This window comes from Leguminivora glycinivorella, chromosome 26 (genome assembly GCF_023078275.1).
Source record: "Leguminivora glycinivorella isolate SPB_JAAS2020 chromosome 26, LegGlyc_1.1, whole genome shotgun sequence".
Classification (NCBI taxonomy): Eukaryota; Metazoa; Arthropoda; class Insecta; order Lepidoptera; family Tortricidae; genus Leguminivora; species Leguminivora glycinivorella.
The window spans coordinates 4,758,529-4,774,122 of NC_062996.1; the positions used below are offsets into that span (position 1 = coordinate 4,758,529).

General features: G+C 39.1%; 1 protein-coding gene across 1 annotated transcript in view; it reads left to right on the plus strand.

Annotated features, from left to right (window-relative positions):
• The window catches only part of LOC125240112 (E3 ubiquitin-protein ligase COP1-like), a 48,059-nt gene that overhangs the window by 2,174 nt on the left and 30,291 nt on the right, over positions 1-15,594 (plus strand). Inside the window, exon 2 of the mRNA XM_048147958.1 lies at positions 13-192. Within this exon, the coding sequence (XP_048003915.1) occupies positions 17-192 (176 nt within the window). The 5' untranslated portion in view covers positions 13-16. The remainder of the gene's footprint in view (positions 1-12; positions 193-15,594) is intronic.

Here is a 15,594-nt window from a genome sequence, read left to right on the forward strand (position 1 = left end):
GTCACTTTACAGCGCCATGTCAGGCACCGCTGGTTCAAGCAGCGCCCTCGGTGGGCTCGGGGGCTCCTTAGAGGACAAAGACTGCGAGCTGTTGTGTCCTGTCTGCTTTGAGCTGATCGATGAGGCCTATGTGACTAGATGTGGACACTCGTTCTGCTACGCTTGCATTGCCAAGAGCGTTGAACAACATAGGTAAGTCGCATATTTTTTTTTCAATACAGATGGTGTTTTTTTACACACTAGTATGAGAAGTGGTTCATTATATGCCAGGTCGAAACTTCGGAGGGCCATCTGTACTGAAAAACGTCGTGCGATACACGTGCGAAAAAAAATTGTAACTCGTGTCGATTTAAAATACTCCCTTCGGCCGTGTTTTAATTTATCGCCACTCGTTTCGAACACCCTTTTTTACGCACTTGTATCGTAATGTACTATATGCATAGACGATAGATACTGTAGATTTGACGTAAGCGTACGCCCGAAAGGGTCAGATATACATAGAATAATGGAGCGAAATTAAGAAGTACTTTAAAAATGGCTGACAGTTTACCATAAACAACCTACGTAATTTGGGCGGATAAAAGCTTGTGTCACGTACAGTCGAGTTCATTAATGGGACTAACTCACTTGGCCTAACTCATTTGGCCGAATTATGAAATGCCTAACGCTCTTTTGGCCTAACGATCATTTGGCATAATTTAAATTTTGCCCAAAAAATGACATTACCCAGAACCGATTCGCTGTTAGAAAGGTAGGTTTAGGTTAGGTTAGAACCGTGACCTCACACATCCGAATCGCTTCTAAAAAAGTGGGTTTTAACGGCGTTAGGCGAAACAATATTAGGACATTTAAATTAGGCCAAATGATCATTATGCCAAAAAATATTAGGCGATCTAAAAATCGAAGAAAAAACTTTAGGAATCTAGATATACATCCTCATTAATATCTGTATATTTCTTCACCTTAACACGTAGCAATAAGGTGAAAAAATGTACACATATTTATGAACTCGACTGTGCTTATTTGTTTGCCACAAACTCGTTTATATCAGCGGCGGAAACGGAAAAGTGAAACTATGACAAAGACAAAAAATAACATTCTGCTCTCTGTCACTCTTATTATAATTTGTATGTGACCATCTCATTCGGTAGTGGTATTATTATTTGGCTGTCTAGTCTTTATTTAAGTTTGTTTAAGTTTTTATGTAACGATGCTAATAGAGCCTAATTATTATTATTATTATTTAATAAGCAGGCAAGCAATTAAAAAACGTATATTTTTCTCTTTATTTATTTTCTTTCTTAGGCTAGGCTGTTTATAATATGAATATAAAAGTAAAATACAAAAACACATACAAAACAATATAAAACACATATAAACACATTATAAAAAACCTAACCTAGGGTGCCGCCAGCAGCGGGGCAGGGCCCAAGCTGCCGGTGGTTAGGGCTGCAGAGAGAGGAACCGTCGAACTATCCGTGCTGTGTCCAAGATCACCGCCTTCTGCATCTGGCCCTTGATCCAGCCACCTAGCGAGAGTCTCTTAAGATGTTGGTCGAGACTCTTCGCTATGAGACCGTTCGCTGAAACGACTATCGGAACAATGATCGTTGATTCAACATCCCACATGGCGGTTATCTCGTGAGCCAAGTCTAGGTACTTACTGGACTTGTCCTTCTCGGCTTTCACGAGATTCTCATCATGGGGGATGGTGATGTCAACGAGCACTGCCCGGCGTTGCAGTCGATCTATTATCACAATGTCAGGTTTATTGGCTACAATAGTCCTGTCAGTGATAATAGATCGATCCCAATAGAGCGTGGCACGACCATTTTCGAGAACTGGCGCAGGTAAGTACTTGTAGTACGGTACTTCGCGGTCCACAAGGCCGTATTGAAGAGCAAGTTGCTGGTGAATAATCCTGGCTACGAGATTATGTCTGTGCAAGTACTCGCCGTTAGCAAGATGAGAACAACCGGAAATAATATGCCTGAGTGACTCTCCGGGACGGCGGCATGCCCGACAAATGTCGACCGTACCGTCCTTCAGGATATATTTCCGGTAGTTGTTCGTCATCATAACTTCGTCCGCAATTGCACAGGCAAAACCCTCGGTTTCTCCGAAGAGGTCCCCGAATCGTAACCAGTTCACCGATGCGAGCAGATCTACATCGGGTCCCGTGAGGGCCTTGTAGAACCGCCCGTGTAGCTGCTTGCTCTCCCATACCGCCTTGCGGTCCACAGTACTTAGTACCACAGGTTTGCGCCAGTTCTGTTTCGCCAAGGAGAGCGGCGTGAGGTTTCCGTCCACTGCCACCACATCACGATGCATCCCGCACTCGTTGTTAAGGAAGTAATTGACAACGTTTCAAAATTTTCAATGTCCCTAAATCGAAAACCATTTCGAGATATACGCTTGTAGATGACATAAATATTTTTTTAAATTCTTTTTTCCGCATTTTTAGTATAAAAAATCATAAAAATAGTTTAAAGGGGAAGTGACGTCAAATAGCTGATTTAGAGCTGCCACTATAAGAAAAAAATCTTCCAGTTGGGATGTCCCTTGAGTTTGACAGTGACACTTATCACAGTTCGTAGCAAAGATATTAAAAATTTCATGGCTTAGTCTATGGTTCGTAGTCATTCACTATGGGTTGACAGTGACACTTGACAGTCAAAAATACCGGACTGTTTGAGCTGACTGTTAAAACTTTATTTTTTTAAAAAGATTTTGTCGTTTTCTTAGGTGTATGAAACAACACATGTGACGTCACGAAGCTGCGTCTTGACGTTTGTAACTTACGCTCTTTCTGCTCGAAGTAGTAATAAGAAGGGATTTTCTCATTAAAATAGCAGTTTTTGGAAAAATAAAAAAATACGTGTATCTTTTAGTATTAAGTTCTTTCAAACCAAACAATAAAAAGTAGTACTCAAAAATATGAAATGTTGTCAATTCCTGAGATTGTACACCTCACGGTTGTGGAGATCTTTGGCGTTTAGGAAGCCTCGACCTCCGCACTTCCGTGGGATGTACAATCTCATAACAGACGAGCGCGGGTGTAACATACGGTGTGTGGTAAGCAGTGAGCGGACCCTCCGATCCAGGGCGTCCAGCTCAGTCTGGGTCCACCGTAGTATGCCAAAGGAGTATATGAGTAGAGGCATTACCCAGGCGTTTAAGGCGCGCACTTTGTTGCCTCCTGACAAAAGACTGTTAAGGACTTTTGTCAGCCGACTGAAAAAGCGCTCCTTCACCGACCGTCTAATGCCAACATCCTCAATACCCAACGACTGTGACATGCCAAGGTACTTATAGGTTTCTGATTCAGAGATAGATCTGAACGACATCGTCTCAGAAAGTTGTAAATTTTCTGAATTTACAACCTCCCCCCGCTGCACACGCATGACCGCACACTTATCGACACCAAACTCCATTCTGATGGCGGTACTGAAAACTTCTGTGGTTTTCAATAGCACCATCAGGTCTTGGGTGTTCGGTGCAAATAGTTTGAGATCGTCCATGTACAGAAGGTGAGAGATGACTTCACCCTCTCTCCGAAGCCGGCAACCTAGCCCAGAATCCTTCAGCAGCGTGCTGAGGGGATTCAGAGCTAGGCAGAACCATAATGGACTCAAACTGTCACCCTGGAATATTCCTCGCTCAATCCTTATGAAGTCCTGCGGGCCAGGGGGCCATCCCTGCTTCCTGGTTGACGAAGGACTGTGGTCCACTGCCTCATACATGCAGCCAGGAAGGATATTAAGCTGCATCAAGTTTATACAGCTCCAATACCCTTCTCAGCCATGAATGAGGCACCGAATCATAGGCCTTCTTATAGTCAATCCAAGCGGCCGAAATGGCCCCCTTGTTCCGCCGAACTTGTTGGCAGATGGTCATGTCTATGAGGAGGAGCTCTTTAGTACCACGGGACCCAACCCTACATCCATTTTGAGCGGGAGCCAGAATGTTGTTAGCGACAATATGCGCGTTAATTTTTGCTCTCAAAATGGATGTAAGGAGCTTGTAAAGTGTAGGCAAGCACGTGATGGGTCTGTAGTTTTTTGCTTCCGTGGTACTACCGGACTTATAGAGTATATTTTTTATTATTATTATAAATGGACTTACTCTTGGTCACAGACTAGCGAAAGGAAAAGACAAACCAATATAGCCTGTATCCAGTAATCATAGCCGAGCTGTAGATCTGATGTGCTTGTCTAGTCTATTTTTCTTCACGTCTTCGCCTCCTTATGTGTGTTCTATCGCCCTGTACAATGGATTGTGTTCTGAAGAACTGTTTGACATGATGCCTACGGCCACTTTTCATCATCGCACCTCTCGCCATCGACAGGGCGCTCATCCACACACCTTACAACCTCAATGGTCGCGCACCGTGCGGTTTCAGAGGAATTTCCTCCCACGAACGCTCCGGCTGTGGAATGAGCTCCCTGTCGAGGTATTCCCGATGAACTACAGTATGGGGTTCTTCAAAAAAGGAGTGTACAAGTTTCTAATGGGTCGGCAACGCGCACGTGACACCCCTTGAGTTGCGGGCGTCCATAGGTTACGGTGACCGATTTCCATCAGGCGGGCCGTATACCTGTTTGCCACCGACGTGGTATAAAAATAAATAAAAAAAACGCTGACAAAAAATGCCAAAAAGCGAACCAAACCCAAATATTTGCACTAAAAGAAACCTTCAAGTAAGTATTAATAGAATTTGTAGTAGACAGGTATCCCCAATGACATCATCGAATAATGTTGACATTGTCAAGAGCGAGTGGGACACATGGACCTTCAATAGGGACTGAGCTCACACTTTGTTTACCATACTAAATTGAACCTTATTACTGGTCCAGAAGGCGTCCGTGTCAGACTAGCAAAAACGGTCCACATGAGAAATAGAAATAGAAATGTTTATTTGCTAGAATACGTCACAATTTAGGTCTTAAAAAATAGATACAGAATCAGTATTCAGTCGACATAAAGCCAACATGCAAAGTGTTTGTATATTACATTCCGTAACGTTGGGTTGGGTGGAGAGGGTGGAGGGGCACACCACAAAGTTGGGGCTAGTGTCCCTCTCGCTACAGAGATTACTATAGTAGTAGTGTTTTTACCTGTATTCTACTGAAGTGTGCACACAATCCCTCCTTGCATTGCATACGTGGCGTCTGGCGTACGTGAGACAAGTGTGTCCTTACCTTCAGCGCTCTGGCAACACTACCTTTGTCTTCCGGTCGGTAGTTCCCAGAACTGAGAATTGAAAACAAAACAAGATTGTAAAGGCACTATTAGAGTTGTGCCAGCTCGTTCACTGAAAAGATCGCTCTCAACTAGTACGATCTCCGAAGTGCACTAGTTCGTTCTTTTAGGATATTTAGTACAGTAGTATACCGAGAGAGCGAGAGACAAATTTTGCATATGGCGTACATTATCGCTCGCTCGTACTAGCCGAGAGCTGGTCGGCCGTTTTCGCCGGATCTTTCGGTAGGATCACACGGATCGCTTTGCTGTCATTGTCACTCCTCGGCTCTTCGCTCCTTTCGCTCCCATTCTGTTGCGCGTGTGTGAGTGTACTAAATGTACTAGAGAGCAGAATCATTTGGGAGTAGTTCGGTCTAGTACAGTGCAGGGAATCGAGTCTTTTGTACTATTAGTACATGTCCTACACAAGTCTAGTTCCCAGAACTGAGAATTGATAACAAAACAACATTGTATGTAAAGGCACGCTCAAACTCAAACGCTCAAATTGCTGCTTCAGAGGTATCAAATATCCTGTGAGCTCTGAAGGTTTTAGTCGACATTTTATGAGTTTAGTTCCACTCCACGTTCAATACAGTACAGTGTTATCGCATTTAATTTCTGTTACTAAGTAGTATTATCTCTGAACGTAAAGCGTGATTCTGGGTCTGCAGAAACAAAATAAAATTAAAACGGATCTAATGGATTCCATTAAAGAACTGATGGACAGAGTCGATAGATTAGATAAGTATATGGATTGGAGTTGGAGGGCTCTGGGAGTTTTGCTTTAGGAGTACACGAGAAAAGTTTGAAGCGACGGCAAAAAAACACGCAGTAAGTACTGAGGACGAACCTAAAGCAATATTTAAAAATATAAAATTGTTTGAAAAGTGCCACCTTGAAGATTTGATTTTTTTCATCTACGTGTTCTTTAAATACGGTAACATAAGCAAAGCATTGCGTGTCGCCGGAGAGTCTGCCTCGGCAGTCATTAAGAAGAAATGCGAGCTGTACAAAATTGACATCCAAACATCTCCAGGGCCTAAACTAACTCATGTAGTGACATTGTCACGTGTGGTACGGGCATTTCCCGTGCATGCCGCTTCTGTAATCCTGAAGGAAAATATCCAAGGAGTTTTGAAATATTCCTCATTCTTCAAGCAGGAACTACCGCTAATAATGCAGCACCAAATATTCCCCGGCTTGATACCAGCTAATCAAAAGAATGCTGATATAAAACGCATCAGGAAGATTTTGGAGCCGATTGCAGAAATTATAAACATGGAAATATTTGTGAAACTTTCAGAACCTGAAAAGAAAAAGGAGCTGATGAGTAAAACTGTTGGCGAAGTGCATTGTGATTCAAAAAGATATGTTTTTAGAGCGATTGAGAGCAAAGTAGACGAGGATGATGTGAAGTTAGACATGCTAACTAAAGCGGGAATCCTGAAGGCTGAAGACGGTTCATTTGAACTTACCATTGCTATCGCTGAACTTGTGAACAAGTTTAATGATATAAATGCTCTATCTTCTGTGAGATATTCAGTGGCAGTAAAGTCTGAAGAAGATTGTACTCCATATTTAGTCTCCTAATTCCTTTAACCCGTGGAGCGACCTCCCGCCAAAATTCAAAATGGCCGTAAGTGCCCAGCGAATCTGAGTAGAAAAACTTGAGGTTACCTTTTGATACTTCATTTGAAATTGTGCTTATGTTTTATAATTATATAACATATGTCATACATCGTTAGAAAGCTGCATAAATATGCTATACACGAGAATTATAAAAATGTAACTAACCTGTGATTATCAATCATAAAACAAACAATCCTTTTCGAGTTTCATTTGTTTGTATTATTTTTCATTTGTTTATGTCACTCATTAGAACACTTTACCTTTTTACACATAACTTGTTTACATATTTCACATTTATTATTAAAGTATTTTGATCGTTATAAAATTCCGCGTCGATAGATACCATTCGTTTTCTACAAGACGCACTATGCACTACACAATAACCATTTATTTACGCAATGTATTTGCGCGCTGAACGCGCCGCTTTGCCGCCATTCAAGGTCACGTTTCGGAAATTTATTATTTTTGGTGCCTTGGATTCGAGTGAAATGCCGAATTGCCGAATATCAGCGTTTTTATGTTGGCAAAACTGTCTCACACTGATTTTTAATCCAATCAGGAGTGACAACACAACCGAATCTGACAAAGAAGTCCACCAATCACCAATAGCAACACTACTCTTATAGACACGGTGTGTCTATAGGGCGCTACCGGCCTAAAAAAGTTATGGACACACCGTGTCTATAGGACGCTCCACGGGTTAAAAAGGGCGCACTTTACCTAGTGAAGGATTTACTATGAATTAAACAACCAGTCACAAATAAAGCCAATATATTACAAAAAATCCCAAACCCATTATATACATTCTCGATAAACATTTCGATAGCGCGATGTAGAAATTGTGACAGTTGGTACAGCGACATCTCTCGTGACATATATTAAACATCTCAGTATGTAACTTACTGTATGCAATTACAGTTCCGAACAATGTTTAAGATGTGTTTTTAGAAGATGGTGTATGTTTTTGCGTTTTTGTGACATTCGCTGGCAGTATATACATCCAAATAAAGATTATCTTTTTTTTTTTCAGTTTATTCAGAAACCAAACAGTCACACAAACACATTACATATTGGCAATACAAAAATGTACTGCAAAAAAAAAGAAAACAATAACAAAAGACCTGGAGGTTCATAACTGTAAACTTAAATAATGTTCACTAAATGAATATAAGAAAACAACATAACGTAACGTAATACAAGAAAATTAAATTAAACTGCATACAACATAAATATAAACCTAAAGTAATTATGTTATTAAAACAACTTACGTTTAACAATAGTTTTTAGAATAGCCAACGAATTTTGGAAACAATCAACATCAAAAAGGTGTTTATTATAGTAGCTAGCTTATCTTCATACAAGGTGTATAGTGACATATTTTTATTTTGTTGTCGATTTTACATTTTTTTTCATTTTCTGAAATCATGAGGCTCATGATTCACAGTAGAAAAAGAGTACATTTTTGGTAATTAGCTCTTTCGACTCTAATAGGAGACAAAAAATGACCGAAAAATTTCCGTATTTTTTATTTGTTTTTCTCTGAGTTACGATAGAATCTTGTTTTGACGTTTAATATGAAAGTAAACTAAGTTTTCTGCCTATTTGTGTTTGTATACCGGGTGGGGCCTGTAACAAACGCAAAAAATTAAACAGTAGGCTGTACTCATTAAAGTGACCAACATTTCTTCAGCGACTTTGAAAAATTATAATAATATTAACTTCAATGGACGCCATTATTGTTGTCATTGACGTTGTCAGTCACACTTTAGACTTAACAGAATTCGCAGTACATTACCTCTTAGGAAAAGCTTTCAAGGGTGATAAATAACAAAATACAAGTTATTTTTAAAGTCGCTGAAGAAATGTTGGCCAGTGTAAGGAGTACAGCATACAGTTTAATATGTATTTTGCTTTTGTTACAGGCCCCACCCGGTAGATAGATAAAAGATGATTTGCGATTATGTCAATGTCATACCAAAAGCACAGTAAAATATAGAGTACTATCGTACAGTATGGCCACTCCCGCTCCCCGCTGAAAGTGCCACCCACCCCCTCTCAGTTACCTCACAGTTACCGCCTGTCAAAAACACGAACAGTCGACCTGTCATATCTCACTCATACACTCATGGTACGCGTTCACCTACAAGAGCTTAGAATGTGTGCTAGGAACGCGCCTCTTTCATATATTTGATCGCTAGTGTCCGAGATGTGCCAAAAGTATGACATTGATATCTTATGTTTTTTATAATATATTAACTTAAGTTTTTTTTTGTAATACTATTTAACATAGTTACTATGTTTTTCGTAAATTTGTATCTGGGAATCAAATATCAATACCTTTTTTTTAAATGCAATTGTATTTATTTAATTTATGAAATAGCAGGGGCGGCTCACTCCGCAATTCCATCGCCGCGCTACAAGTACATGCTGGCGGCCGCGAGTTCGCGGCCTAATCAGGGGTGGCGCGCGTTCTCACGGAACGCACGTTCGCACTTTCTATTGTTACATTACGTAGCGAGTTTTTTCAAGGTTCATATGCGATGTCCACGTGTGGAATGGCTAATAATGCTTAGTTAAAAAGACATCATGAATAAAATAGGACAATCTTACACTGATCTTATTGATTAAGTCTAACGGAAAAGTTCAATAAGGCTTGTGATGCTGAAGGCTGCAACAAAAATATATAAATACTGTATATATGTATACCTAGAAAGTAACCAAGACTTGAATATATAGTATATTTATCTGAGAATTAATGCGTTTTAATCCATAGGCAACCCTATCCTCCGACGCTGCGCACGTGCGGTTCGTTTCTTTGTTAGAATTTTGTAGGCATTTAAAAAGGCGGCATTTCGTGAACATCAAAGCAGTGGGCCTTCTGTACTTGTACTATTATATATTCTGTGGAAATAGGTACAAATTAGCCTACAAATAAAACTAAATTAAATCTAAAAATTCTAAATAACTCTAAAACTACATAACTTACATTTAGTATATATAAAACCTACCTTTTTCTTAATACCGGACTGCTATATTCTACACGTCTCAAATGTCAATATTCTAATGTAATGTTATCTACATTCTACAGAGTTTTGAATGATTCACGGTTATTTTCATTAGACTTATATTGACCGGGATATAGACCGTGATTACCTTTTTAATTTTTGTCGAGCTCCCGATATTCGAAAAGAAAATATCAAAAAGGTAATCACAATCTATATCCCGGTCAATATAAGCAAAGACATATATAACTCCATATAGACAGATGAAGTCTAGGAAAAAAACGTACCTCAGTACCATACAGAAAAAGGTACGGTGGCCTAGATGGCATTACACCTTTGGGGTACGCTCAGCTAGATGGCGCTAATATTAATATTTGACATTTTAAGTATTTTAACACATATCATGCTAAGAGAATATGGGCCAAATTGTCAATACTGAGATTCAAAAGTTCTAAGCCGGTATCAAGAGATGGCAGTCTATGCACTGTGATTACACATTTTACTTCGACAGTAACTCTCTATAATACTCGATCCTCTTTGATATAAGTCTACATTCTACATGTATAGTATGTAAGGTTTTAACTATAAAACTCCCGTGAGACTCATACATATTTAAAAATATTTTAAGCGGGTTACTCACGTATTAAGTCGACATAGCGTTCGACATGTTTCGGTTCAATTTCGAGAACCTTTCTCAAGAGTAGCGACACCCCGCCTTTACATGTCGAGAGCGCGACGCATACTGCTTTTTTTTTTTTTAAATAGTATGCAAGGTCCCACAATACTAATAACACTTGTTTGGTTTTACAACTTTAAGTTATAAATACGTGCTTCTTAATAAAGATTTGTATAAAAATAATTGTTTTAATTTAATTGATTGTTTTAACACATTCACCGCCAGGAACATGCCTGGTAGGCTCTCAAAAACGAAGGGGCGTTATAAGTTTGACGTGTCTGTCTGTGTGTATGTCTGTCTGTGGCATTGTAGCTCCCGAACGGATGAACCGATTTAGTTTTTAGGGTTCCGTACCTCAAAGAGGAAAAACGGAACCCTTATAGGATCACTCGTGTGACGTGTGTCTGTTTGTCCGTCATCACAGCCAATTTTCTCCGAAACTACTGAACCGATTTACTTGAAATTTGGCACGCATATGTAAATCTGTGGCCCAAAGACGGACATGTAATTTAAATTAAGAAAATTTAATCATAGGGGCCACTTTTGGGGGGTAAAAGGGAAAATTAAAAATCAAAGCTTTTTAAACTACCTATATTGTGTTACATATCAAATGAAAGAGCAATTTATGGGTATCTCAAATATATTTTTTTTATATTTATTATTTAGGTAATTATTTTCAAGTTATTCAAGAAAATAGGCAAAAAATGACCATTCCCCCCCCTTATCTCCGAAACTACTAAGCGTAAAATTTTCAAAAAAAATACACAAGATAGCCCTCTACCTGGTAGATTACAGGAAAACCTATTAGAAATCTAGAGTCAAGCGTAAGTCGGATTTAAAAGAAAAAACTCAAATTAAGGTATTCTGCCGCTGCAAGGAGTTACCAAATCTCTTGAAATTGTGTGAGCGCGTTTGAATATTATATATAAACTCACTTCTGTTTCGTTTTGTTGAAAATATCGACTATTTTGCAAAAATGACTTAAGTTCCTACTAAAAAAGAGGCGCTTAAGCCCTTCTTGTAGTGCACGGAACCCTTACAACGCAACGCGAGTAGAACTCGCACTTGGCCGGTTTTTTTTTGTCTTATAGCTGAGTTAGTCGGGAGTGTGTGTGGGAGTCATGTTTCATGAAAATCGGTCTACTATGTCGCAGTCGGGGTTTTTTAACCCCCGACGCAAAAACGACGGGGTGTTATAAGTTTGACGTGTCTGTCTGTCTGTCTGTCTGTCTGTCTGTCTGTCTGTTTGTCTGTGTGTGTGTCTGTCTGTGGCATCGTAGCTCTCGAACGGATGAACCGATTTTGATTTAGTTTTTTTTGTTTGAAAGCTGAATTAGTTGGGAGTGTTCTTAGCCATGTTTGATGGTCCACTATGTCGGAGGTTTTTCAAAATTTTAATTAGTTTTTTTTTATAGAAAAAATTACAATGGTATGTGGCTGATTCTTAGCGGCCCGAAATGTATTACAAAAACACCTAAATACTATTTTTTTCAGCCTTCTAGCTCAAAAAATAAAGATTTTACACCCGGGTTAGATATTTTTGAAAAAAAAAATTATCCAAATCGGTCCAAAAAAATGTCTATATATACGAAAATATAAAATTCGTGTGGCACTATTGTGCCACCGAAAGCCCAAATCTGAAGTCCATTTTGGTCTATCTCTTATCGTTTCCGAGATATAACGTCTTGAAAGTACGAAATGTACTAAACTTCTACTATTTGTTTGTGAAATCGTTGCTATCACATTCCATCAGGCGCTCATGACTAAATTGTATGGAAGAGTCGAAATCCGACTCGCACTTGACCAATTATCGTAGAAAGTTGTGTTTCGACGTAAAACGATGAGGTGTTATAAGTTTGACGTGTCTATCTGTCTCTGTCTATCTGTCTCTGTCTATCTGTCTCTGTCTATCTGTCTCTGTGTGTGTGTGTGTGTGTGTGTGTGTGTGTGTGTGTGTGTGTGTGTGTGTGTGTGTGTGTGTGTGTGTGTGTGTGTGTGTGTGTGTGTGTGTGTGTGTGTGAAACCTGAGTAGTTTCATGTGCTCTGCCTACCCCTTCATGGGACACAGGCGTGACTGTATGTAACGGATGTGGTTTTAACGGAACCGGAAGCGGAAGCGGAAGTTTCGAATTTAGTTTAACGGAAGCAGAAGCGGAACCGGAACCAGAAGCGGAAGTTATAGATGTTAAAAACGAAATGAAAAAATACCACATAGGTATAACATAAACCAAAACTACTTAAATTACCTAGAACCTTTAGGTGTTTACTGTTCAGCCTGTAATCAGCAGTTTGTAATCAGCCTTTAGGCCCACTTAGGTTTTAAAAACGAAAAGAAAAGTTACCTGATATTTTATCTTAAGTATATCATTCATTACAATCCAAAAATTTAAATCACCTTGAACTTTAAGATGTTTAGTTGTTTAGGTAATCACTAAAAATCACATAAGAATCCTTTTAAACCTTTATTATGCCGTAAAAGGTTTTAGAAACGAAAAGAAAACTTACTCGTAGGTAGTATAATACAATCCAAAACTAACCAGTAAAAATTATATGTGTAATTGTTAGCACACAAATAAATTTTTAAATTAAATGGAGTTATTATAAAAGAAGTAAACTGTATTTAATAAACAAAAGCTAAGCAGCTTTATCTCACGGCAGTTTGCTTCTAAGGGGATCGTAGATAAGCCCTGCACCACTGAATAGTTGTTCACTCGCTACTAACTAGGTGGACAGGACAAAATAAATATTGGCGCGCAATGGAATGAAGCGATTGATGTTTAGTATCGCAGCACGTGGCAAGCGGAGAGATGAGTGAATGACAGGTATAGACCTGTTGGTCTTTGATGTACGCCGCTCATGTCCCACCGTCGCGCTAAATTCCGACATCCGCTATAACTTCCGTTTGAAAAATAACAGAACCGGAACAGAAGCGGATGTGTAAAACAAAACGGAAGTTCCGCAGAAACGGAAGCAGAAGCAGAGCTCCGTTACATCCCTGGTATGTATATGTAGCTGTAGGTGATGGCCGCTGGTCCAAGATGGTCGCCGCCACAAAAAAAAAAATTTATTTATTATGGATTACAGAGGCAAGCATGATCGCGCGATAAATGATAAAACCAGCAGGGTTAGCACATGATTGCCGCGAGAGTATGTCACCGCGAGATAGACTACCGGTTCTTTTGTCATTAATACAATTACGACAAAGACGTGTCATCTCATCTATCTCGCGGCGACATACTCTCGCGGCAATCATGTGCTAGGCCTAAAGGGGCGGCTCATTCTGCGATTCTATCGCCGCGCTACATGTATAATATGTATATGGCGGCGGCCGCGAATCGCGGCCCGTTCACTGGTGACGACCTTCACGCGGCGCAATAAAATTCTATGTCGGCTGCTCGCGTGCGGTCTGTTTGTTAATGTAGGTAAGAATTTAGAATGGCGGCATTTTATGAACATCAAAGGAGTGAGCCTTCAGTATTTGTACTATTATATTCTGTGATATTCGTACTATTAGTAAGTGCGAAAAGGACGGCCTGGCGCGACCATGCTATCGGTGCTGATTTTTAACCGCCGCCTCAAATCTCAAAGGAAGGGGTTCTCAATTCGTCTGTATTTTATTTTTTATGTTTGTTCCTCGATATCTCCGTCGCTACTGGACCGATTTTGAATTTTTTTTTGATAGTATATGAATACAGATTGGTCCCATTTTACTCAGAACCCAGTTCTGATGATGGGATCCTGGAGAAATCGAGAGAACTCCTCAAATCTGAAAGGCATACATATGGTGATTTTTGTGTTTTTAAAGGAATGGCATGTATTTACTTACGGAACAGTGACATTTGGTGCAGTGGAACTGCTGATGATGGTCAGAACGGAACTCCTCAAATCTGAACGGCACGCTTATAGTGACTTTGGTATTTTTATAAGATCAGCATGCCCTTACGTCCAGAGCAGTGACATTTGGTGCACTGGAACTTCTGATGATGGTCAGAACGGAACTCCTCAGATCTGAACGGCACGCTTATAGTGACTTTAGTATTTTTATAAAAACAGCATGCACTTACCTCTAGAACATCTTGAACGTAAAAAATGTAGGTAAGTACTTAACATACAATTCGGTACTTGAATTCCAAAACACAAGAAATATGACAAAAGAAAGAGCCCCCTACAAAAAGAAAGAAATAAAACCTTAAATTATAAATTTAAAAAACCCCCGACACAAAAAAAAGGTGAATTAAATTAAAAATTAAATAAAAAAAGGGTGAAAAAAACTAAAAGTGCGAGCTTTCAAAAAGTAATAAAATAACTAAATAAGTAGCTCTAGGAATACCTACCTTCCTTCTTACGAAATACCTACCTTCTTCTTCTTAGGAATATCTACCTACCTTCTACCTTCTTACGAAATACGTAAGATGAAAACCTAACTACGAAATTCTTGAACATAAAAATTTTGGTACTTAAACATAAAATTACTTGAATTCTTAAACACATGAAATATGACAAAATAAATTATTAATTATTATTCTCTTTATTGATTTCCATTATTAATTAATGGTAAAGTGTTGTCGCGTCGGGGGACCGCTCTTTGCCTGTCTAACTTGAAACTTAAAAACTAAATATTTACACAGCTAAACTAACTTAATAAATGTTTAACAAAAAATTCACTAGGTACATACATTAAACTAACTACCTGAACATGAACAATGTAACTATACAACCAAAATGTCAAAGGAAGTATTAGAATTACAAGTAACATATATGTTTACAACCAAACAAACTAGATAAGTGCTGAGCAAAAATTTCAACACCCAATCTTAAAATAAGACTCTAAAGACTGCATCGGAAACACAACCGTCAACGACGTCTGCCCTCGCGCTAATATTGAGAGCGGTCCCCCGACGCGACAACACTTTACCATTAATTAATAATGGAAATCAATAAAGAGAATAATAATTAATAATTTATTTTGTCATATTTCATGTGTTTAAGAATTCAAGTAATTTTATGTTTAAGTACCAAAATTTTTATGTTCAAGAATTTCGT